The sequence below is a fragment of the Zophobas morio genome, unplaced genomic scaffold (assembly GCF_036711695.1).
Source record: "Zophobas morio isolate AGI-343-1 ecotype UQ-CSIRO unplaced genomic scaffold, CSIRO_AGI_Zmor_V1 ptg000010l, whole genome shotgun sequence".
NCBI lineage: Eukaryota > Metazoa > Arthropoda > Insecta > Coleoptera > Tenebrionidae > Zophobas > Zophobas morio.
Window position 1 is genome coordinate 2,666,257 of NW_026972115.1, and position 26,338 is coordinate 2,692,594.

At 30.7% G+C, this 26,338-nt stretch overlaps 1 protein-coding gene across 2 annotated transcripts in view; it reads right to left on the reverse strand.

Moving 5' to 3' along the window:
* The window catches only part of LOC135126138 (bone morphogenetic protein 1 homolog), a 430,017-nt gene that overhangs the window by 187,856 nt on the left and 215,823 nt on the right, over positions 1-26,338 (reverse strand). For both annotated transcript variants that reach the window (XM_064051970.1, XM_064051969.1), the window contains one exon: positions 145-207. In XM_064051970.1, coding sequence (XP_063908040.1) covers positions 145-207 — 63 coding nt within the window. The remainder of the gene's footprint in view (positions 1-144; positions 208-26,338) is intronic.

The window sequence follows — 26,338 nt, forward strand, 5'->3', positions numbered from 1 at the left end:
AACGAGACTGACATTAACTGGGGTAATATTGTCAGAACTATGCCGCAAGTGGATGGTTTGAGGTCTTAACATGCAGACTTGCTTCAGTTAATTTCGAACTATCCAGGGCAATAAGTTTAGATTGCGATTACGTCAAACATTTACCTGTTCCTGAGGCCTTGGCGTGAGATGAAGGGCAGCAAACCGAGTTTATTGCAACAACCGCCACTGAAACAAAGGACAAGTTTAGCGATTTTTTTTTAATAAACGGGATTTGGGTGGTGGTGAAGTCGGGTGAGTGCAGCGTGAAATTTGCAAAAAAATTTTAATTAAATCGGGCGCAGCGAGTGACGAAAACGGGAATGGTGTTTTGATGGCTCGTGAAAATGGTGTTTAGGATACAACTACTGAAAAAAGCAGTTCATTTTGCGAGTGCTAAGCTAGTGAAACGGGCCCGAGGGTCGAACTAATAAAGACGGCTTTTATTTGCCTGTTGCTGAGCCAAGAAAACTAAATTTTGATCAATTTTTATTTCATAACAGTAGGAAAAAACGGTCCGAACAATTTATGAAGCAATTCATTCACACTCAGAGCGGTGACCTGATGCTTATTATAAATCAAATCTAGAGATTTATAGAACCCAAACAACTTTGATTAGAGTATTGAAATTTGTATTAAATTCTCTCTTCTCATTTGTTATTACTGTTTTCCTTCATTTTTACCGATCTAGTTTTCACTAGTTCTGGATATTTCGATCTCATTTTCACATTAACTTTCCCGATTTCTAATTTTATTCTTAGCTCTTCTCTGTATTTCTCTTTATTTTAATGTCAAATCACCAGCTTCATTCCAAATTTCAGAGCTTGTTGTAATTTAGCGCAATCTTTCTTTTTTATTTTGCTTGGATATTCCAATTTTTCGATTTTTCAATTCTTTGATTTTCCAATTCTTCAATTTTTTAATTTTTGACGCCTCTAAATTTTCGATTTTTCCATTTCTCGACAAACGGGTTTTTTGACTTTTCGGTTTCTTCACTGCTCGAATTTTCGATTTTTTTATATATCCATTTCTGGTTTCTTTTACTTTTTAATGTGTGGATTTCTTGATGTCTCGATTTATCCTTTTTTTATTGTTCAGTGTTTCCATTTTCCAAGTTTTCGGTTTTTCAGATTTTTAATTTTTCAGTTCTTCGATTTTTTAAATTTTCGATTTTTCAATTGTTCAACTTTTCGATGTTTCAGTTTTGGAGTTTTTCAGTTTTCGATTTTTTTGATATTTGGATTTTTCAATTTTTCGATTTCTCAATTCTTCGATTATTCAATTTTTCAATTTTTCGAATTTCTAAATTATAGATTTTTAGATATTTTGACCTTTCGCCTCGATCTTTTGGTTGTTCAACTTTTCGGTTCTAGAATTTTCAGTTTTTCAATTTTCGATATTTTAATCATTTGCTTTCCAGATTTTGGTTTTATAGTTCTGCAATCTTCCTATTTTTCAATTTTTCGAAAATTTAGATCTTAGATTTATCGATCTTTCGAGTTTTCGACTTCTCAGTTTTTGATTATTTGGTTTTTCAGTTTTTCGAGCTTTACAATTTATGATTTTTCAATTTTTCGATGTTTCAAAGTATCGATTTTTTTAGTTTAAAAGTATTTCCATTTTTTAAGTTTTAATTTTTCGCTTTTGAGATATTTTGAGATGCCGATCTTTCCAGTTCCCAACTTTTATTTTTTCGATTTGTCGATTTATCAATTTTTCGATATTTCGGTTTTGGGATTTTTCAATTTTTGCATTTTTTGTTGTTTGGATTTTTCGATTTTTCTGTTTTTCAATTTTGGAATTTTTAAATGTTAGATTTTCCAATTTTTTGATATTTCGACTTCTAAAACTTTCGATTTTTTAATTCTCAGTATAAGATATTTCGGCTTTTCGATTTTTCGATTTTTACAATTTTTGATTTTTCGATTTATCAATTTTCCTGTATCTCGATTTATTGAGGTTCCAACGTCTGGATTTTTGATTGTTGTATTTCACGATTTTTCCTATTTTCGATGTTTCGATATATCGATTTTTTTAGTTGAAAAATTTTCCACTTTTTTAATTTTAATTTTTCACTTTTAGCCTTTTTTGCTTCTCGATTTTTCGGGTTTTCTACTTTTATTTTTTCAATTCTTCAATTTTTCAACTTTTCGATGTGTCGAGTTTTCGATTTCTCCATTTTTCGGTTTTTCAACTTTTCGATTTTCCAATTTTTCGTCAATTGAGTTTTAGAATTTTTCAATATCTAGATTTTTCAATTCTCCGCTTTTTCTACTTTACAATTTCACGATTTTTTGATGATTTCATTTCTCTATTTTTTAATCTTTTAATATACAAATTTTTCGATTTTGAAAATTTTCGAATTTTAGATATTTTTTTCGATATTTCAGTTTTTGAGTTTTTCGACTTTTTAATTTCTATATTTTTCACTTTTTGGATTTTTCAGTCGTCGATTTTTTAAATTTTAGCTTTTTCGATTTCTCGATTTCTCTTTTTTTTTATTTTTCAGTTCTCCGCTTTTTCAATTTTTCGATTTTACGATCTTTTTATGTTTCCATTTCCCTATTTTTCAATTTTTTATTACTTCAATTTTTCGATTTTTCTAATATTCGATTTCTCCATATCTCGCTTTTAAGATTTTTAAAATTTTCGAATTTTAGATTTTTCGATTTTTCAATTTTTCAAGTTTTTGATTTCTCAATTTTTTAACGTTTCAATTTTAGGAATTTTTCAGTGTCTGGGTTTTTCAATTTTTTGATCTTTAAAATTTGAAGTTTTTCGATTACTCAATCCAAAATTTTTCGACCTTTCATGTTTTCAGTTATTCGATTTTAAAAATTTTTGATTTCTAGATTTTTCAATTTTTCGATTTTTACAATTATTCGATTTTCGATTTATCAAACTTCAGTTTTGGAATTTTAAAAGTTTTCGGGTTTTTGATGTTCCAACTTCTCGATTTTTCGATTTTTTAATTCGTCGATTATCCTATTTTTCAAATTTTTAAAATTAAGTTTTTTCAATTTTTTGATACTTTGATTTCTCAGTTTTTCGGCTTTGAAATTTTTATTTCTCGATTTTTTTATTTTTCTATTTCTCGATTTACCGAGACTTTGACGTTTCGATTATTTGATTGTTCAGTTTCAGGATTTTTCGATTTTACGATTTGCGGCTGTTTGGATTTTTTGAAATTTAAAATTTTAATTTTTGCTTTTGGGCTGTTTCGATATCAGGATTTTTCGAGTTCTCAGTTTTTCGATTTATAAACTTTTCGATTTCACAATTTTTCGTCGCTTCAATTTTGGAATTTTTCAATTTCCCTATTTTTAATTATTCGATCTTTCAATTTTCGATTTTTTAAATTTTGGATTTTTCGATTTTGCGATTTCTCCTTTTCTTAATTGTTTCATTTTTTCGAATTTTCAATTTTTTAACTTTATGATTTTTTGATATTTCCATTTCTCTATGTTTCAATTTTTTAATATACTTACTAATTTTTCGATTTTTGAAATTTTCGATTTTTCGACGTCTCGGCTTTTCGATTTTTAAAATTATTCGATTATTAGATTTCTCAATTTTTCAACGTTTCAATTTTGGAAAGTTTTCAGTCTCTAGGTTTTTCATTTTTTTGATCTATAAAATTATGTTTTTCTTTTTTTAATGTTTCGATTATTCGAACTTCCGATTTTTCGAGTTTTCGGATTTTCAATGATTCGATTTTTAAAATTTTTAATTTTTAGATTTTTCAATTTTACTTTGATTTTTCAATTTTTCGATATTTTCGCTTTAGCATTTTTCAATTTTTTGATTTTTTGATGTTTTGATTTCTCGATTTTTTGATTTTTCCTCAACTACTCTGTTTTTAAATTTTTTTAATAACTGAATTTTCGATTTTAACAATTTTTTATTTTTCGATTTTTCGTGTTTTCAATTTTTCTATTTCACGATTTATCGAGATTTTGACCTTTCGATTATTCGATTATTCAGTTTGTATTTTTTAGATTTGAAATTTTTATGTTAAGTTTATGTTCCGCCTTTGGGCTATTTCGATATCAGGATTTTTAGACTTCTCGATGCTTCGATTTCTAGGTTTTTCGATTTTCAACTTTTCGATTTCCCAATTTTTCGTCGTTTCAGCTGTGCAATTTTTCAGTTATCGATTTTTAAATTTTTTGACTTTACAATTTGTTGATATTTCCACTTCTCTATTTTTCAGTTTTTTAATATAAGTATATGAGTTTTCTGATTTTTCGAATTTTCGATTGCTCGACGTCTCGGTTTTTGATTTTTTAAATTTTTTATTTTTTCATTTTAAAATTTCCCGTTTTTTGAGTTTTTTGATATTTTAGCTTTTCTATTTTTTAGTTTTTCGATTCCTCAATTTTTCAATAATTTTGGAAACTTCTTAGTTTCTGGGTTTTTCAATTTCTGGCTTTTTTCAATTTTAAATTTTTACATCTTTTTTATGTTTCGAATCTTCCGGTTTTTTGACATCCCTTTTTCACTATTTTCATTTTTAAAATGTTTAATTTTTTGATTTTTCAATTTTTCATTTTCTCAGTTTTTCAATTTCTCGGTGTTTTTAAATTTAAAATTTTTCTATCTTTTTTTGTTACGAATGATAGTACAGAGCGTGTAATGAGGGTGAAATATGGCGAGATTTAATCGCTTATAAAGCCGTTTTACAAGATAGGGCTACAGCGCATTCGGACTGAACACGTTTCAAAACATTCATTTTTCGATTTTATTAATTTTCGATTTTTCGACATCTCGGATTTTCGATTTTTAAAAATTATTTTTAGGTTTCTCAATTTTTCAACATTTCACTTTTGGGAATTTTCCAGTTTATGGGTTTTTCAGTTTTTTCATTTTTCTAATTTAAAATTTTTCGGTTTGTTATGTTTCGAACACCCGATCTTCCGATTTTTCGTCATTTCGGCTTTTCAATTTTTTGAATTTTTGAAAGTTTTGATTTGCTTATTTTCCAATTTTTGTTTTTTTTTTTAGTTTTTCGATTTCTCAAATTTTCAACATTTCAATTAATTTTAGGAACTCTCCAGTTTCTGGGATTTTCAATTTGTCGATTTAATGGATTTTAAATTTTCCGATTTTTTGAGGTTTCAACTTTTCGGTTTTATTGTTTTTCGATTTTTAAAATTGTTTTTTCGTTTTCCCAATTTTTCGTTTTTTCAGTTTTTCGTTTTTTTTCAGTTTTTCAATTTTTCGGTTCTTTGATTTTTCAGTTTTTTAAAATACTGATTTTTGGATTTTTCGAATTTTCGATTTTTCGACATTTCGGTTTATCGATTTTTAGGTTTTTCAGTTTCTGAGTTTTTTCTATTTTCGATCTTTTGAATTTTCAATTTTTCGGTTGTTTGATGTTTCGATTCCTCGATCTTTCGATTTTTCGACTTTTCGACTTTTCATCTTTCGATTTTAAAAAGTTTTGATTTTTCTGTTTTTTGTTTCATTGGTAATTTGATTTTTCACTTTTGGAATTTTTCAGTTTTTCGAGTTTTCAATTTATAGATTTTTGAATTTTCGATTTCTCGTTTTTTGATTATCCAGTTTATCGATATTTCAATTTTCAAATTTACTATGTTCGGATTTCTCTATTTTCCAATTTTTTAATACAATAATTTTTCGAATTTTCCATTCCTCGACATTTCGATTCTCTGATTTTTAAAAATTTTCGATTTTTAGTTTTCTCAATTTTTCAATTTTGCGGATTTTTCAGTTGAGTTTTTCAATTTCTCGATTTTTTAAATTTTAAACTTTTCGTTTTTTTCATGTTTTGAATCATTGATCCTTCGATTTTTCTACATATCGGCTCTTCAATTTTTAGTTATTTCAACTTTTTGATTTTTCGATTCTCCAGTTTTTTGATTTTCGAGTTTTGTGATTTTTCAGTTTTAGTTTTCAGTTTTTCGATTTCTCAATTTTTAGTTTCTGGGGTTTTAAATTTTTCGATTTTTTTGAATTCTAAATTTTTCGATTTTTTGATGTCTCGGTTCCTCGATCTCGCAATTTTTTGTTTTTTCAAGTTTTTTATTTTTCAGTTTTCCAATTTTTCGTTTTTCAGTTCCTCAAATTTTCGGTTTTTATTTATTTTTTTTGTTTTCTCGATTTCTAGGTTTATCAACATTCTGATGTTTCAATTTTTCGAATTTTCGATTTCTCGACATCTCGGTTTTTCGATTTTTAGAACTCTCCTTTTTTCAGCATTTCAATTTTGAAAATTTTTCAGCTTTTGGATTTTTCAACTTCTGGGTTTTTTAAAATTTAAATTTTTGGATGTTTCGATTGTTCGACATTTCAGCTTTCCCATTTTTTGTTTTAAAATTTTGGATTTTTTAGTTTTCCAGTTTTTCGTTGTTTCAATTTCTCGATGTTTCAGTTTTTCTATGGTTTCTCGATTTTTCAATTTTTCAACATTTGAATTTTGGGAACTTTTCTCAATTTTTTGATTTTAAACATCTTTGAATTTTATAAATTTTAGGTTTTCAGTTTCTTAAATTTTTGGTTTTTAAATATTTTTGATTTCTCGATTTTCTAGATGCCGATGTTTCAATTTTTCGATTTCTCGATATTTCAAACGATAGACGACAGGCATCCAGCAACAGGATACCTATTTTTTCGTATTGTGGGGGTCATAGAAGGTCGAGAAAACATAAAAGTAGCCATTTCCTTGATGATTTACTTTCGAAAAGTGAAAAACAAACTTCTTTACAACTTTTAGAATGTTATGAAATTGAAATAAATTTTAACATGTTCTAAATAATTTAGAAAAAATGGGCAAACATTTTCCAAAAAAAAAAAAATGAAAAAAAAGGTGCTGTAAATTTTCCACACGGACTGTTGTTCGAGTTGAAAAAGTAACAGCTTGTAGAGAATTCTTCTCAGATTCCTGATCTGAAGTAATGTTTGTTGTAGCTTTTGAAATACCCCAGAAAAATGGGAAAATGTAGAGAAAGAACTAGAGTATCTTTAAAAAGTATTTCTATTAATTATTATGCTTCTTTAAATAACCCAGAAAAATTGGAAAAAATGTTCAAACGACGCGTTCTACAGTTTTCCAAATAACCCAGAAAATAGGGAAAGTTTTGAAAACAAAAATTCAGAAAAAATAAATTACACACGAAGCAGACCCTAATGGAAACAATTCGTAGACTAGTGACCTCAAAACCCTGAACTTTTCCTCGATTCCCCTCTGCGAAACAGCAGCCGCATTTCACTGCCAAATCGATCTCAAACCTGACCTGTTTGTGCAGCGCCAAACCCACTAAAAGAAAATCTCTCTCCCAACCGACGAATTTCCTTCCTCTCAATGCACCCAGACATCAACTTCTCACGAGCGTTTTCTAATGGCAGCCGTCCAATTACATTTTCCAGGTCTTATTGCAAAAACCAATCTTGTCAGGGCGTCATTACGGTTGCGAAGAGACACTTTACCTAACCTCCTAGCAACAATGCTCGACTCCAGCGAGTGCATTTCGTGACATCCGCTGGAGATCAGAACGCTCCCGCGCTCCGGCTATTAAAAAACATCGTCTCCGAGTCGTCACCTCCAGACGCTGGCGTGCTGTTGACCCAGAAGGTCTAATTGTGTTTGCGCAAACACGGCGGTCCATGTTTTTGTGAAAGGCTTTTTGTATGAAGTTAGCCCCAAATATTGAAACGTTCGCAGAAGACTTCAAAGCGAATCCGAGGAGTTTTGCTTATTTTTGCGAGTCTGTTGAAATAATTCCGTAATTATGTACTCGAGGGGCTTATTTTCTAGTGGAAAAAGGAGCTGCAAATCGCCGAATAATTTATATTCCCGAAGTATGCAGGATGCGTCTTTAATTGAAAGTTTGCCTCCATAAATTAAGGTTTTAATGAAAATTCAACATTTGTATTCAAAGGTTCCGCGACAAGAAGTCTTGTTAACAATTCAAATTAATAAGGTTTGGAAGGGGCGAGATAGCATTTCGACAAATTAAATTCTTGTCTTAGGCAGCTTTTTTAGCGGCTTGGGGGGCTGCTGAGGGTAATTGAGCTCTTTGCAGGGGATTTGTTCGTGTTTCCAATGGCTAAAAGCTTCTTTAGTGCGACAAAAGACTTTTTCCTAGAGTTCTCTTACGTATTAAAATATAATAAAACTGTTTTTTGTTAAGAGGTTAGCAATTTCGGTGCTCCAGGCCTGACGACGGGCTTTTTCGACAAAATTTCTTGAGTATTGTGAAAAACAAAAGGCGAAAGCAAAACAAAAACTCGATTGAATTTTTCATTGTTTTTCCAAAACATCAAAGGCTTCCACTTTTTGAAAAAATATTGAACACACGAAAAAAATTAGCTTTTCAGCGCTTCAAAATAATTACGATTGTTTTGTTTCAGACTCGCGATCTAGGGAAAATTCTGTATAAGCCTGTACTTTGAATAGTCTATTTAATTAATTTTTTTGTAATATTGGGAATTAAATTACCATGAGCTTCATCAAAGAAAAGCATAATTAGTATTTTGTTGCTTTTCTCCTTGAAATATCTCCTCTAATAAAATAGAACGAAATTGACTTACTTACAATAATTAATATCAGCGTTCACAAGAGCTACAACAAAAATTACTCCAGATCAGGTATCTGAGAAGAATTTTCTACAAGCTGATACTTATTCAATTCGAACAAAGTCCGTGTGAAGTTTTTTTTCAAAGTTAAATAAATATTTCCTCAGTTTTGTTGATTATTTTTTTTTTATTTTTTTGGAAAATGTTTGCCCATTTTTTCTAAATTATTTGCAGCATGTTGTTAAAATTTATTTCGATTTCATAATATTCTAAAAGTTGTAAAGAAGTTAGTTTTTTACGTTTCGAGGGTAAATCATCAAGGGAATGGCTACTTTTATGTTTTCTCGACCTTTCATGATCCCCACAATACGAAAAAATAGGTCTCCTGTTTTCGGATGCCTGTCGTCTATCGTTTGAAATTTCGAGAAATCGAAAAACTGAAACATCGGAATGTGGATAAATCTAGAAATCGAGAAATCAAGGAATTTTAAAAACCAAAAATTTAAGAAACCGAAAAATCGAAACACTAGTGACGAAAGCGTAAAGTTGAAAAAGCGAGAAATCTAAAAATCGAAAAGGGGAGATGTCGAGAAAGCAAGAATTAATTCGAAAAATCGAAAAATTAATGTATTAAAGAATTGAAAAATAGAGTAATGGAAACATCAAAAAATCGTAAAATCAAAAAATTGGAAAATCAAAAAATGTCTAAAATTTATAAAATCGAAAATTGAAAAATCGAGACAACTGAAAAATTTCAACACTAGTGAGGAAAAATTATAAAATCGAAAAGTTGAAAAGTCGAAAAACCCAGAAACCGAAAAATTCCCAAAATTGTAAAGTTGAAAAATCGAGAAACCTAATAATCGAAAAAATTTAAAATCGAAAAGGAGAGATGTGGAGAAATCAAGAATTAATTCGAAAAATCGAAAAATTAATATATTAAAGAATTAAACAGAGTAATGGAAACATCAAAAAATCGTCAAATCAAAAAGTTATAAAGTCGAAAAATTGGAAAATCAAAAAATGTCTAAAATTTATAAAATCGAAAATTGAAAAATCGAGACTACTGAAAAATGTCAACACTACAGTGACAAAAAATTGGGAAATCGAAAAGTTGAAAAGTCGAACAACCCAGAAATCGAAAAATTCCCAAAATTGAAATGTCGAAAAATCGAGAAATCTAGAAATCCAAAAATTTTAAAGTCGAAAAGGGGAGATGTCCAGAAAGCAAGAATTAATTCGAAAAATCGAAAAATTAATGTATTAAAGAATTGAAAAATAGAGTAATGGAAACATAAAAAAAACGTAAAATCAAAAAATTGGAAAATCGAAAAACTGGAAAATCAAAAAATGTGTAAAGTTTATAAAATTGAAAATTGAAAAATCGAGACAACTGAAAAATTTCAACACTACAGTGACGAAAAATTGGGAAATCGAAAAGGTGAAAAGTCAAAAAATCCAGAAACCGAAGAATTCCCAAACTTGTAAAGTTGAAAAATCGAGAAACCTAATAATCGAAAAATTTTAAAATGGAAAAGGAGAGATGTGGAGAAATCAAGAATTAATTCGAAAAATCGAACAATTAATATATTAAAGAATTGAAAACTAGAGTAATGGAAACATCAAAAAATCGTAAAATCAAAAAATTGGAAAATCGAAAAACTGGAAAATCAAAAATTGTCTAAAATTTATAAAATCGAAAATTGAAAAATCGAGACAACTGAAAAATTTCAATACTACAGTGACGAAAAATTGGGAAATCGAAAAGTTGAACAATCGAAAAACCCAGAAACCGAAAAATTCCCAAAATTGTAAAGTTGAAAAAACGAGAAATCTAAAAATCAAAAAATTTTAAAATCGAAAAGGAGAGATGTGGAGAAAGCAAGAATTAATTCGAAAAATCGAAAAGTTAATGTATTAAAGAATTGAAAAATAGAGTAACGGAAACATAAAAAAATCGTAAAACCAAAAAATTGGAAAATCGAAAAAGTGGAAAATCAAAAAATGTCTCAAATTTATAACATCGAAAAATCGAGGCAACTGAAAAATTTCAACACTGTAGTGACGAAAAATTGAGAAATCGAAAAGTTGAAAAGTCAAAAAATCCAGAAACCGAAGAATTCCCAAACTTGTAAAGTTGAAAAATCGAGAATTATTGAAATAAAAAAATAGAAAAATGAAAAATCGAGGAGTTAAAAAATCTAAAGATTTTCAAAATATTGAAGATTTTAAAATTTAAAAATTCGAAACTGAACATTCGAAAGGCTTGAAAAATCGAGGAATCGGAAAGTCGAAAAATGAAAAATTAAAAAATCCAAAAACTGAATAATCTAAATCCGAAAATTCGAAAAATTAAAGAAAAAGCGGGAAATCGAGACGTCGAGAAATGGAAACATTGAAAACTCGAGAAATCAAGAAATGGGAAAATCGAAAATTATCAAATTGAAAAATTGAAGAATTGAAAAATTAAAAAATTAAAAAATTATAAAACTGAAATATCGGAAAATGGAGAAATCGAAAAATAGAAAAAAATCAATAAATTTGAAAACTAAGAAAGTGAAGAATCGAAAAATTGAAAATCGAGAAATTGAAAAATCCAAAAATTTAAATGTTGAAAAACTGGGAAATCGAAAAGCCGAAAAGTCGAACTGTTTGAATTTAAAATTTAAAAAATTTAAGAAATTAAAAATGCAGAAAGTGACAAGTTCCCAGAAATTGAAGAACGGAAAAATACAAAAACTGAAAAACGAAAAATTGGAAAATCAAAAATTTAAAAAATCAAACAATTGAAAAGCCGAAATGTCAAAAATTGTTAAAATCGAAAATTGAAAAGCCGAAAAATCTAAAATCGAGGAGCCAAAAATTTGAAAAATTGAGAAATCTAAATATGTATAAAAAATTGAAAAATCTAAAATTTAAATATTCGAAAAATTGAAAAATCGAAAATTGAAATATCGAGAATTTGCACAAAGGAAAGACTTGAAAAATGGAAAAATCAAAATCAGAAAAATCGAAAAATTGAAGAAAAAAAATCCAAAACTGAAATTGCGAAAAATTGGGAAACGAAAAGCGGAAAAGTCGAACAATCGAGGGATCGAAACATCAAAAAAAAATTTAAAAATCCTGAAACTAAAACGTTCCCAAAATTGAAACGTTGAAAAACAAAAATCAAAAATCGGAAAAATAGAAAAAGTGAAAAATCGAAAAACTGAAAAACGAAACACTGGAATATACCAACATCAAAAATTTTAAAAATCAATAAATTGAAAGCGCAATTATATTCGGAATCTAAAAAATTTGAAAAATTTAAATTTTAAAAAACCGAGAAATTCAAAAATCCAGTAAATGATAAATTCCCAACCTTGAAATGCTAAAAAATTAGGTAAGTAATCTAAAAATAGAAAAATTTTAAAAATCGGAAAGCGGAAAAATCGAAAATTGAAAAATCGAAAAAGTGCAAAATCAAAAAACGAGAAACCGATAAATCGGAAAGTCTAAAACCGAAAAAACAAAAAATTAAAAAGCCGAAAAATCTAAAATCGAGGAGCCAAAAAATCGAAAGATTGAGAAATCTAAATATCAAAAAATTGAAAAATCCAATATTTAAAAATTCGAAAAATTGAAAAAGAGAATAAATAAAGAAAAATCGAGAAATCGAAACATGGAAAAATTGAAAAATTGAAAAATCCCAAAGCGCAAATATCGAAAAATGGAAAAATCGAAAAACTGAAATTTCCAGAAATTGAAGAAAGGAAACGTGTGAAAAATGGAGAAATCAGAAAGTCGAAAAATGGAAAATTAAAAAAATCGAAAAATTCAAAAATCTAAATCTGAAAAATCTAGAAATTGATGAAAAATCGGGAAATAAAGATGTCGAGAAATGAAAACATTGAAATTTCGAGAAATCGAGAAATTGGCAAAGTCGAAAAATTGATTTATCATTGCGAAGTCGAAAAACCGAAAATTTAGAAACGCCACATATAAAAAATCGAAAAATTGAAGAACTGGAAAGCAAAAAAATTGTAAAACTGATATTTCGATAAATGGAGAAATTGAAAAATCGAAAATTTAAAAAATCGATAAACAGAGAAATCGAAAAATTGAAACATTGAAACATCGAGAAATCGAAAGGTCGGGAAGTCGAAAAATCCTGATACTGAAATAGCCCGAAAGCGAAAAATTAAAATGTTAAATAAAAAAAATTGATTCAGCGGGAAATCGAGAAATCCAGAAATCTCGATAAATCAAGAAATTAAAAAATTGAAAAATCTAAAAATCAAAAATTTTAAAAATCGTAAAAATGAAAAGCCGAAAAATCTAAAACCGCGGAGTCGAAAAATTGAAAGATTGAGAAATCGAAATATCAGAAAAATAGAAAAATTTATAACTGAAAATTGAAAAATACCGATCGAAAAGTTGAACAATCAAAAAGTCGAAAAATCGCAAATTTCAAAAATCAAAAATTGAAAAATCAAAATTCTGAAAAATCGAAAAATTGATTAATCATTGAGAAATGAAACAATTGTAAAGCTGAAATATCAGAAAATGGAGAAATCGAAAAATAAAAAAAATCGAGAAATCAAAAATTTGAAGAAAATGAAGAATCGAAAAATTGAAAATCGGGATTGTTAAATCCAAAAACTGAAATATCGAAAAATTGAGAAATCGAAAATTTCAACAATTGTAAAATCGATTAATTTATAAAATTTGAATAAAATTTATCATCCAAAATTTTTAAATCACTTTATCAAACTCAACTTTTTTTGGTTAACTTCTATAAATACAAAAATATATACATGCATTCTAGAGAAATTTAAATAAAACCCACTTTGCAGAATTTGAAGACGACGGCATCAAGTTTTTGAAAGAAATGAACAAATTAACCGTGATTAGTGTTTTTTTGTTTATGATAACCTCAAAGCGTATAAAAAATTCAGAACAAATAGGACTGACTTGGCAAAATTTCGAAGCGACGTCACACGTTTTTGGTGGGGATGAATAGATACATTTTGATCAGCGTGTTGCCATCTACATGATGTTCTTTAGAAATGTACAAAATTTAGATTACCAGCAGCCAGTGGACAACTGACAGAAAGACGGAAATGAGGGCAATGGCTTTTTTATTAATTATTGAATAAATAAGTCAAAGAACACTAAATTCAAGAAAGGAGAAAAATAATGAAGATGAAATAAGTGAACGATAATTGACGCTTAATTCTATTCAAGCTCAAAGAAATTATAAAATTACCGGAACCTAAATTGAGAAAAAACGACGTCTCGGGTTAAGTTGACAATTAAGGATCTGAAAATATAACGAGCGAGAATACGGAAAGCCTAATAGTAGACTGGTTTCAGAAAATATACAAAAATGAAGTCTAATTATTTTCCTTTAGTGTTCCGCCCTAATTATCACTATTTTTCATCGATAATGCCAAAGATTTCCGCAGAATTTAAATTGCTCATTTGCATCTCTTTGTATGAACGAACACCCGCTTTGATCGACAAGCAATTTAAATCTAAAGGAGTATCCCCATCAGCGTACAAAATGTGGCATAATTTGCAATCAAATCCGATCGCATTACAAACAAACAAACAAAACCCGAAACCAATCTTCGTCCAGCGAAAACCGAACGTGAAAAATTACTCATCGACGCCTCCGTGGCACATTCTCGCGCCCACCGGTATTTATTTCGCCGGAATCCCCTGATTGAAAACGCACAGTTGATTTGTAGAAATAACAAGTCGCTTGTTAAAAACGGCAACCGGCGAAAACGCACGGATATACTCCGGCAAAGTCAACAAAAAGGATCAAATAAAATTTAGTGCGGACAATAAGTTTCGCCGTGTCAGGTTTCCCGGACTTATCCGGATGAAAGCCATCATGTTTCGATTGAATCTCAACCTTGTCAGGATTAAAGGGTCCACGTGAACAATAATTCTTTTTTATTCAAACTGCGCTGCTTCCACAGAAATAAGATTCGGTATTCGGAGCAGATGTCGGCTCGATTTCATTAAAATGTTGCTAGCATCGACCGCGGGGTTATTTATTGTATGTGTTTCGGGGTGCGGGAACGTTTGCTAGTTATGGCAATTCGAAGTTCGGGGTTTTATTAGCTGGAGCTAAGTAGCGATTCAATTTATTATTTAAATTGAAAGATAAAATTTTATGTGGGATATTACGGCGAGTTTTGTATCTTTTTTAAACGGATCGACGGACGAGGACGGCCATTTTTCAAGATTACGGCGAGAAATCGTCTTTGGAAACGATAATATCATAATAAAAAATCGATAACTAATTACAGTTCGGACGTTCCGAAATGGTTCCAATAATTTATCTGAGCTTTTCTTATCACTCCTTCCAGCCTCCGCCTTGTTTTATCTTCCTCTTAATACCGTCTACACATACATTTATTATGTTTCTGGAGTTTTTATTAATTTATTTTTGTAAGCTCTTCCGACAATTTTTAAAAGGTTTCGCGTTCCTTGTTCCTGAATTAACTGTGAGTTTAAAAATTTAATAAACCTCACTTGGGATTACTTTTACTGGGAAAAAGATCTTTTCTGCACAAACAGACTTTTTTCATAATTTTTAATCACCCTCGGTGCGAAATTTTTGACCATTTCGCGAACGCCTGCGAAATTTACATAAAGCAACAAAAAAATAAAATTTTTCATTTTCTAGATATTCGATTTTTCAATTTTTCAAGAAAAAAAAAAGAAAAATCCCAGTGAAATTATGAAAAATCGAAACATTGAACATTGTAAAATTGAAAAATGTAAAAACTGAAAAAAAATGAAAAATCGAAAAACTTTGAAATATGAAAACCGAAAAATTGAAAAAAATTGAAAAATCGGATAATTGATCCGAGATTCCAAAGTGGTTATAGAGGTTCTAGATAATCTAGAAATTCTATATAGTCTAGAGATTCTAGAAATTCTACAAATTCTAGACGTGGCAGAGATTGTATGAACACTAGAGGTTCTAGAATTTCTACAAATTCTAGAGATTGTAGAAATTCTATAAAACCTAGAGATTCTAAAGATTCCGAAGATTCTGAAGATTCTGAAGGTTCTGAGGATACTCAAGATACTGAAGATTCCGATGATTCTGAAAATTCTGATGAATCTGAAGATTCCAAAGATTCTGAATATTCTGAAGACTGTGAAACTTTCGAAGATTCTGAAACTTCTGAAGATTTTGAAGGTTCTGAAGGTTTTGAAGGTTCTGAAGGTTCTGAACGTCCTGAAGATTATGAAGATTGTAAAGATTGTGAATATTGTCAAGATTGCCAAGATTGTCAAGATTGTCGAGATTGTCAAGATTGTAAAGATTGTCAAGATTGTGAGGATTGTGAAGATTGTGAAGATTGTGAGGATTATGACAATTTTGAAGATTTTGCAGATTTTGAAAATTTTGAAGATTTTGTAGATTTTGAAAATTTTGAAGATTTTGAAGATTTGAAAATTCTGAAGAGTCTAAGGACCCTAGAGTCTCTAGAGACTCTAAAGATTATGAAGATTCTAAGGACTCTAGAATCTCTAGAGACTCTAATTTAAAAAAATGAAAGGTTCTGAAGGTTCTAAACGTCCTGCAGATTATGAACATTGAGGAGATTGTGAAGATTGTGAATATTGTTAAGATTGTAAAAATTGTCAAGACTGTGAAGATTATAAAGATTGTCAAGAGTGTCAAGGTTGTCAAGTTGCAAAGATTGTTAAGAGAATGAAGATTGTGAAGATTCTGAAGATATTGAATATTTTAAAGATTTTGAAGATTTGAAAATGCTGAAGATTCTAAGGAGTTTTAGAATCTCTAGAGACGATAAAGATTCCAAAGAATCCGGAGGTTCTGAGGATACTCAAGATACTGAAGTTACTGATGATTCCGATGATTCTGAAAATTTCGATGATTCTGAAGATTCGCAGATTCTGAAGGTTCTGAAGGTTTTGAAGGTTTTGAAGGTTCTGAAAGATTGTGAATATTGTCAAGATTGCCAAGATTGTCAAGATTGTCGAGATTGTCAAGATTGTGAAAATTGTGAAGATTGTGAAAATTGTGATGATTGTGACAATTCTGAAGATTTTGAAGATTTTGCAGATTTTGAAAATTTTGAAGATTTTGAAGATTTGAAAATTTTTAAGATTTTGAAGATTTGAAAATTCTGAAGATTTTAAGGACCCTAGAGTCTCTAGTGACTTTAAAGATTCTAAAGATTCTAAGGACTCTAGAGTCTCTAGAGACTCTAATTTAAAAAATTGAAAGGTTCTGAAGGTTCTAAACGTCCTGAAGGTTATGAGGATTGGGAAGATTGTAAAGATTGTAAATATTGCTAAGATTGTAAAAATTGTCAAGATTGTGAAGATTTTCAAGATTGTGGAGAAAGATTGTCGAGATTGTCAAGATTGTCAAGTAGCAAAGGTTGTTAAGATTATGAAGATTGTAAAGATTCTGAAGATTTTGAAAATTTTAAGGATTTTGAAAATTTTAAAGATTTTGAAGATTCTGAAGATTTCGAAGATATTGATACTTTCGAAGATTTGAAAGTTGAAGAATTTGAAGATTTGAAAGTGCTGAAGATTCTAAGGACTCTAGAGTCTCTAGAGACGATAAAGATTTTAAAGATTCTAAAGATTCTAAAGATTCTAAAGATTCTAAAGATTCTAAAGATTCTAAAGATTCTAAAGATTCTAAAGATTCTAAAGATTCTAAAGATTCTTAAGATTCTAAATATTCTAATGATTCTAAAGATTCTAAAGATTCTAAAGATTCTAAAGATTCTAAAGATTCTAAAGATTCTAAAGATTCTAAAGATTCTAAAGATTCTAAAGATTCTAAAGATTCTAAAGATTCTAAAGTTTCTAAAGATTCTAAAGATTCTAAAGATTCTAAAGATTCTAAAGATTCTAAAGATTCTAAAGATTCTAAAGATTCTAAAGATTCTAAAGATTCTAAAGATTCTAAAGATTCTAAAGATTCTAAAGATTCTAAAGATTCTAAAGATTCTAAAAATTTTAACGATTCTAAAGATTCTAAAGATTCTAAAGATTTTAAAGATTCTAGAGATTCCAGAGATTTCAGAGATTCCAGAGATTCTAGAAAATCTAGAGATTCCAGAGAATCTAGAGGTTCCAGAGAATCTAGAGATTCCAGAGATACCAGACATTCTAAAGAATCTAAAGATTCCAGAGAATCTAGGTTCCAGAGAATCTAGAGATTCTAGAGATTCTAAATATTCTAGAGGTGCTAGAAATTTTAATTTAATGAATTTCGAGGACCCTGAGAATATCGAGGGTATCGAGAGTTCCAAGGTTTAGAAAGATTTCAAGGGTTCCAAGGGTTCCAAGGATTCCAAGAGTTTTAAACGTTCCAAAAATAACAAAGATACCAAAGATTCTATAGATTCTAAGGATTAAAAGTATTTCAAGTATGGCAAAGGTTTGAAAGATGTTAAGGGTTGCCAGTTTTCTAATGATATCAAGGGTTTCAAGGGTTCCGAAGGTTCCAAATGTTCAAAAGCTTCCGAAGGTTTCAATGTTTTTACATATTCCAAGGATTCCAAGGAATACAAAGCTTCCAGAGGTTTCGAGGATTCCAAGAATTTCAATGGTTTCAAGGGTTTCATAGGTTCTGAATATTCTAAAGGTTCTATGGATCCTAAAAAATCTAAAGATACTAAATGCGCTAAGGATCCTACATATATTAAAATTCCTAAAATGCTAAATATCCTAAAGATTCTAAACATCCTAAATATGTTAATATCCTATGGGATCCGAGAGTTCCGAGGAGAATTTTGGAATTCTTGGAACCTTTAAAATCTATAGAAACTTTAGAATCATTGGAACTTTTGAAAGCTTTAGAAACTTTTGAACCCTTGTAATTATCGGAATCCTTAGTATCCATTGAAACCTTGTAACCTTTGGAAACCCGGAAACTTTGGAACTTTTGGAACATTTGGAACCTGTGGAAACTTTGTAAAATATTGGAATCCTTGCAAACGTTGGAACCATCAGAACTTTCGGATCCCTCGAATCTTAATATATTCAGGTTCTTTAGCACCTTTAGAATATTTAGGATATAGACAATATTTAGGATTTTAGAAACTTTAAGATATTCAGGATTTTTAGGGTATTTAGAATCAGTAGATTTTTTAGATTCCATAGAATCCTTAGAATATTCATAACCTATGGTATCCTCGAAATCCTAGGAACTCACGGAACACTAGGAACACTATTTGGAATTCTTGGAATCCTTGAAATACTTTGAGTCATTGGAATTCTTGAAATCCATGAAACACCTGGAAGCCTTGAAAATCTTGGAATCCTTAGGTAGAAATATTGGAACCTTTGGAAGCTTTCGAACATTTGGAACTTTCTATGGAAACCTTGGTAACTTTCGAACGTTGGGAACCTTTGGCATATATGGAATCCTTGGAATTCTTAGAGTTTTTGGAAACCTTGGATTCTAAAAAATTAAAGATACAAAACATCCAAAAGATCCTAAATGTCCCAAAAATTCTAAAAATCTTAAATATATTAAGATTCTATGGAATCCGAGAGCTTCAAGGGTTGCAAGAATTCCAGGAATTTCAAGAATTACAAGAATTCTAAGAAATGCAAATATTGCAAGGATTCCAAGATTCCTAAAGATTCCACAGGTTCCAAGTGTTTCAAAAGTTCCAAAGTTTCCAGCGTTTTGAAAGCTTCTAAAGGTTCCAAGCACTTCAGGGATTCCATAGATTTAAAAGATTTCAAGGATTCCAAATGTTACAAACGTTCCAAAGGTTTCAACGATGTTAAAGGTTCCAAAGGTTTCAACGATGTGAAGGATTCCAAGGATTTCGAAGATTCCAAATTTCGAAAGCTTCCAAAGTTTCCAATATTTCTATATATTCCAAGAATTTCAAGGACAAAAAAGATTCCGAGGATTGCAAGTAATATTTCCAGGGGTTCCGGAAACTCCGGGGGTTTCAAGGATTTCATAGGTTCCAAATATTCTAAAGATTCTATGGTTCCTAAAAATTCTTAAACTTCCTAAAAATAATGAAGATCGTCAATATCCTAATGGTTCTAAAAATCTTAAAGATCCTAAATATATTAAGATCTCATTGATTCCGAAAGTTCCGAGGGTTCCAAATGTTTTTAAAGATTCAACGGGATTCAAATGTTCCAAAAGGTCCAAAGTTTCCAGAGTTTGCAAAAACTATAAAGTTTCTGTGGATTCCAAGTATTCTAAGGGTTCAGAGGATTTTAAGGATGTCAAGGATTCCAAAGGTTCTAAGGGTTCTGAAAATTTTAAAGTGTCTATGGATCCTAAAAATCTAAAGATCCTAAATACCTTAAAGATCCTTCATATCTTAAAGATATTAAAGGTTCTGAAGATATTAAAATCCAATGGTTAATACACGTATTCTTCCCCTATTAACTTCCCCACATATTAGTTATATATGTGACTAGTCACAGCCTCCCTTATTCGGATTTTTTCTAAAAATTTCGTGAAAATTATAATACGATTTTTTTATCCAACGCTGATATTAATTATTATTATAGATATTTTCCGTTACAAAATTATAAATAAGTAAATTTCGTTCCATTTTATTAAAGAAGATATTTCGGGAACGAAAGTAACAAAATAACAATTACGTTTGTCTTTAATGAAGCCCAAGGTAATTTAATTTAGCAACTAATTTCCTTTCCAACATTTTTTAATAAGCGGAAGCAAGTTAAAATAATTAAAACAAAAAAAAAACCTTTTTTGTTTGCGTTATTTTTACGGCAGTTGCGAAAGTTCTAAGTACAGATTAACGGATTAAAGAACAGTCAAACACCAGAATTTCATTTAAAAATTCCGCACTCCTACAAATTAAGTTTGTTTTCGTTCGACATGCTATATTCCCCGCAACGACCTTGGCATCGCCCAGAAACTAATCTATTTTTTATTTAATTTTTGTTTTTTTGCAATTCGTGCTTCAAGGTAATTCATTATGCACTCAACACGCATTTATTCGGGTGGGTTTTATTCGATTTTAATAACATGCAGTGGAATGAATATTTTAATGAATGCATTAGTTCTCGTTTTCAATTTCAGAGGTTTATAATTAATACCAATTTTGCCGTGATAAATATATCTGCAATTTACCAACAAAAACGAATTATTGTGAGAAGATTTTTATGTACGATGAAACAATAGATATTTTTTCAACTGGGAAAACTGGTTCTATTACTAGCAACCTGAGCACAAAAAAGATCCATCAAACTCGAACGAAAAACTCCCTAAAACTACAAAGAATTTTAAAACAGTCATGAATACTTCTTACCGTTCCCTCCTCAGAAAGCTGCTCTATTTGTTTTGTTCGCAGCAATCGCCTTAGTCCATTTATTCCCGACCCACCTTTCCCTCGCCCAATAACTCTTTTTTAATAATTCACTCTGATAGATCCTCCCGTTTTCCGGGATAAAGTTTCTGCAAATCGCATTTTCACTGTAATACGCGACCAAATCAATAGCGAGGGTCCAGCTCCAAATGCATTACTCCCAATTCTCGGGACGTTGTGCACTGAATCCGACACCAGGCTTGGGTTCCCCCTTTATCATACACCGGAATCACGAAGCTAATTCGAATTTTTCCGTTCGTCCTTGTGGTTTAGGCAAAATTGTTTAAATTTTGGGTAGGTTACAAGCCGCAAAAACAATGCAGACTTTGTTTGGTGTTTGTGCTTTCATATGCACCGAATCCACGGAAGCATTATTCACAGTCTCCCGCACCACACGATTAATATTAAAATTTTCATTGTGTCTAGAAACAAATTATAATTTGAAAAGTTAATTACGTTAACCGGACTTGTTTATTCCAAACATCGCTTAGGATATTGGTGAATTTTATAAATCGGCTATAAAGAGCGCCGTTTACCGGCGACCGTTTCATAATTCAAAGTTTATTTTTAACGGCCACAAAAGCTACACGAAACGGGCGAACACTGTTTAATTTAGCCAACTATAACGCCCCACGGTACCCAAAAACATTAATTTACCACTTACACCACTCGAAAGTCCGCCGGAATTGAGATATTGCTTCATTTACACCAGTTTATTTATTTCTAAAAGTACCAAAGTTTCTTAGATTCTAACGATTGTAAGCGTTTTAAGGATTCCAAAGGGTTCAAGTACGTTAAGTGTTCCAAGTGTTCCAACGATATCAAGGGTTCCAAGGTTACGAAGGTTCAAAATGTTCTAAAGCTGCCAAAGGTTTAAATTTTTCTATATATTCCAAAGATTCCGATTCCAAGGATTATAAGACTTCCAAGGGTTCCAAGTGTTCCAAGAATTCCAAAGGGTTGCAAGGACTCCATGAATATTATGAATATTCTAAAGATTCTATGGATTCTAAAAATTCTAAAGATATAAATACGCTAATGATCCTGCAGATCATAAAGTCCCTAAAGATCTTAAAGATCCTAAATCCTACGGAATACGAGAGTTGCAAGGATTCCAAATGTGCTGAGGATTCCCAAAATTAAAAGGATTTTAAAAATTGCAAATATTGCAAGAGATTCCAAGGTTTCAAAAGATTGCACAGGTTCCAAATGTTCCAAAATTTCAAGTTTCAGTGGATACTACGGGTTTCGATGATCCCAAGAGTTCAAAATTTCAAAAGATCCCAAAATTTCCAATGGTTGTAAGGTTTATATAGATTATAGCGGTTCCAAGGATTCCAAGGACTCCATAGATTCCAAAGATTTTAAGGTTACAAACATTCCAAAGTATCAAAATTCCTATAGATTCTAAAAATTGAAAGCATTCCAAGGGTTTCAAAGGTTCCAATGGTGTGAAGGGTTCCAAATGTTCGAAAGCTTCCAAAGCTTGCAATGTTTCTATGTATTCCCAGGATTTCACAGATTCCAATGTTCCCAAGGATTTCAAGTGTTTCATGGGTTTCAAGGGTCCAAAGAATTTCAAAGACTCAAAGGATTCCACCGAGAATTCCGAGGGTTTCGAAGATTCCATGGGTTCTGAATATTTTAACAATTCTATGGATACTAAAAAATCTAAAGATTCGAAATAATCCAAAGATCCCAAAAATCTTAAATTTCCTAAAAATAATATAGATTCTATTGTTTCCGAAAATTCCAAGAATTCCGAAGATTCCGAAAGTTCCGAGTGTTCCATAGGTTTCAAGGATTCCAAGCTTTTCGAGGATTGAAAGTATTGCAAGAATTCCAAGATATCTAAGGATTCCACACCATCCAAATGTTCGAAAATTTCCAAAGTTTGCAGAGTTTCCAAAAGGTACAAATTGACTATGAACTGTAAGGATTACAAGGATTCCAAGGATTCCAAATATTCCAAAGTTTCCAAATGTTCCAAAGGTACCAATGTTTCTATAGATTCTAGGGGTTCCAAGGATTCCACAAATTCCTAAGATTTCAAGGATTTCTAAAGTTACAAACGTTCTAGAGGTAGTAAAATTTCCATAGATTCTAAAGTACCTACTGCAAGCATTCCAAGGGTTTCAAATGTTCGAAAGCTTTCAAAGTTTCTATGTATTCCCAGGATTTCAAGGATTCCAAGGGTCCCAAGGATTTCACGTGTTCTAAGGGTTTCAAGGAAGTTCCGAGAATTCCGAGGGTTTCGAGGGTTCCATAGCCTCTGAATTTTTTAAAAATTCTATGGACCCTAAAAAATCTGACGATTCTAACTAATCTAAAGAACCCAAGAATATTAAAAATAATTTAGATTCTATTGATTCCGAAAATTCCGAGTGTTCCGAAGGTTCCGAGGGTTCCAAAGGTGGTAAGGATTCCAAAGATTCCAAAATTTCCAAAGATCGAGAGAAGAATTCCGAGGTTTCTAAATATTCCACACATTCCAAAATTTCCAAAGTTTCCAAAGTTTCCAGAGTTTCCAAAAGGTACAAAGTTACTATGCATTGTAAGGATTCCAAGGATTCCAATGTTTCCAATGTTTCCAAACGTTCCAAAAGTATCAAAGTTTCTATAGATTTTAAGGATTGCAAATATTTCAAGAGTTCCAAAAGTTTCAAGGATGTTAAAGGTTCCAAGTGTTCCAATGATTTCAAGGGTTCGAACGTTACGAAAGTTCCAAATGTTCACATTTTTCTATAAATTTCGAAGATTCCGATTTCAAGGATTTCAAGTGTTTCAAGAATTCCAAAGTGTTGCAAGGATTCCATAGGTAATGAATATTTTAAAAATTCTATGGATCTTAAAAATTCTAAAGGTACTAAGTACACTAAAGATCCTGCAGATCATAAAAATATTAAATATCTTCTAAAGGATTCTAAAGGTCCTAATATATTATGACCTTATAGAATGCGAGAGTTCCGAGGATAGCGAAAATTCCAAGGGGACGCAAGGGTTCCAAGGTTTTCCATAATTTCACAGATTCCAAATGTTTCAAAAGTTCCAAAGTTTCAGTGGATTCTACGGGTTTCAATCATCTAAAGGGTTCAAAAGTTTCGAAAGATTCCAAAGTTTCCAATGGTTCTAAAGTTTCTATAGATTATTGGTGTTGCAAGTGTTCCAAGGATTCCATAGATTCCAAAGACTTCAAGGATGCCAAAGTTACAAACGTTCCAAAAGTATCAAAATTCAATAAATTCTAAAGTTTTCAAGCATTTCAAACGTTCCAAATGTTCTAAAGCTTCCAATATTTCTATGTATTCCCAGGATTTCAAGGATTCCAAGACTCTCAAAAGGTTTTAAGGGATTTCAAGGTGTCAAAGAATTCCAAGGATTAGAATGATTCCGAGAAGTTCCGGAAATTCCAAAAGTTTCGAGGATTCCATAGGTTCTAAATATTTTAAGAATCTTTTGGATCATAAAAAATCTAAAGATTCTAAATAATCTAAATATCCCAAAAATCTCAAAATTCTTAAAAATAGTAAAGATTCTATTAATTCCGAAAATTCCGAGGATTTCGAAAGTTCCAAGTTTCCAGAGATTCAAAAGGGTACAAAATTACTATTAACTTTAAGGATTCCAAGGATTCCAAAGTTTCTAAACGTTTCAAGGATGTGAAAGATTTCAAGTTTTCCAACGATCTCAAGGGTTCCAACGTTACGAAGGTTCCAAATCTTCGAAAGCTGCCAAAGATTCAAATTTTTCTATAATTTCCAAAGATTTCAATCTCAAGGATTACATAATTTCCATGATTTCAAGGATTCCAAAGGTTACAACCGTTCCAAAGTTATCAAAATTTCTATAGATTCAAAAGATTGCAAGCATTCCGGAAGTTCCAAATGTTCTAAAGCTTCCAAAACTTCCAATATTTATGGATATTCCCAGGATTTCAAGGATTCCAAGGGTCCCAAGTGTTTCAAGGGTTCAAAGAATTTCAAGGACTCAAAGGATTCCAAGGATTAGATTGATTTCCAGAAGTTCCGGGAATACCGAGGGTTTCGAGGATTCCATAGGTTTTGAATATTTTAAGAATTATTTGGATCCTAAAAATTTAAAGATTCTAAATAATCTAAAGATCCCAAAAAATTTAAAGTTCCTAAAAATAGTAAAAATTGTATTAATTCCGAAAATTCCTAGGATTTCAAAAGTTCCTTGGGTTCAAAATGTTCCAAAAGGTTCCGAAGTTTCAGTGAATTCTAGGGGATGCAAACATCCCAAGGGTTTAAAATTTCAAAAGATCCCAAAATATTCAGTGGTTCTAAGGTTTATATAGATTCTAGGGGTTCCAAGGATTCCAAGGATTCTATAGATTCCAAAGATTTTAAGGATTCTAAAGGTTACAAACGTTCCAAAGGTATCAAAGTTCCTATATATTCTAAAAATTGCAAGCATTCCAAAGGTTTCAAAGGTTCCAACGGTGTGAAGGGTTCCAAATGTTCGAAAGCTTCCAAAGCTTCCAATGTTTCTATGTATTCCCAGGATTTCACGGATTCCAAGGTTCCCAAGGATTTCAAGTGTTCCAAGGGTTTCAAGGGTCCAAAGAATTTTAAAAACTCAAAGGATTCCAAGTAATATAACCAGAAGTTTCGAGAATTCCGAGGGTTTCGAGGATTCCATGGGTTCTGAATATTTTAAGAATTCTATGGATACTAAAAAATCTAAAAATTCTAAATAATCTAAAGATCCCAAAAATCTTAAAATTACTAAAAATAATATAGATTCTATTGATTCCGAAAATTCCAAGAATTCCGAAGATTCCGAAAGTTCCGAGTGTTCTAAAGGTTTCAAGGATTGCAAGATTTTCAAGGATTGAAAGTATTGCAAGAATTCCAAGGTTTCTAAAGATTCCACACCAACCAAATATGCGAAAGTTTCCAGAGTTTTCAAAAGATACAAAGTTACAATGGACTGTAAGGATTCCAAGGATTCCAAGTATTCCAAAGTTTCCAAACGTTCCAAAGATACCAAAGTATCTATAGATTTTGAGGGTGTTCCAACGAGATCAAGGGTTCCAAGTTTACGAGGGTTCCAAATGTACGAAAGCTGCCAAAGTTTCAAATTGTTGTCGATATTCCAAAGATTACGATTCGAGTTTCAAGTGTTGCAAGAATTACAAAGGGTTTTAGGATTCCATAGGTTCTGAATATTCTACAGATTCTATGGATCCTGAAAATTCTAAAGATACTAAACACCCTAAAGATCCTGCAAATCATAAAGTCCCTAAGGATCTTAAATATCTTCTAAAGGATTCCAAAGTTACAAGATATATTATTATTTTATGGAATCCGAGATTTCCGAGGGTTCCGAAAGCTGCGAGGGTTCCAAGGGTTGCAAGGATTCCAAAAATTATAGGAATTTCAAAAATT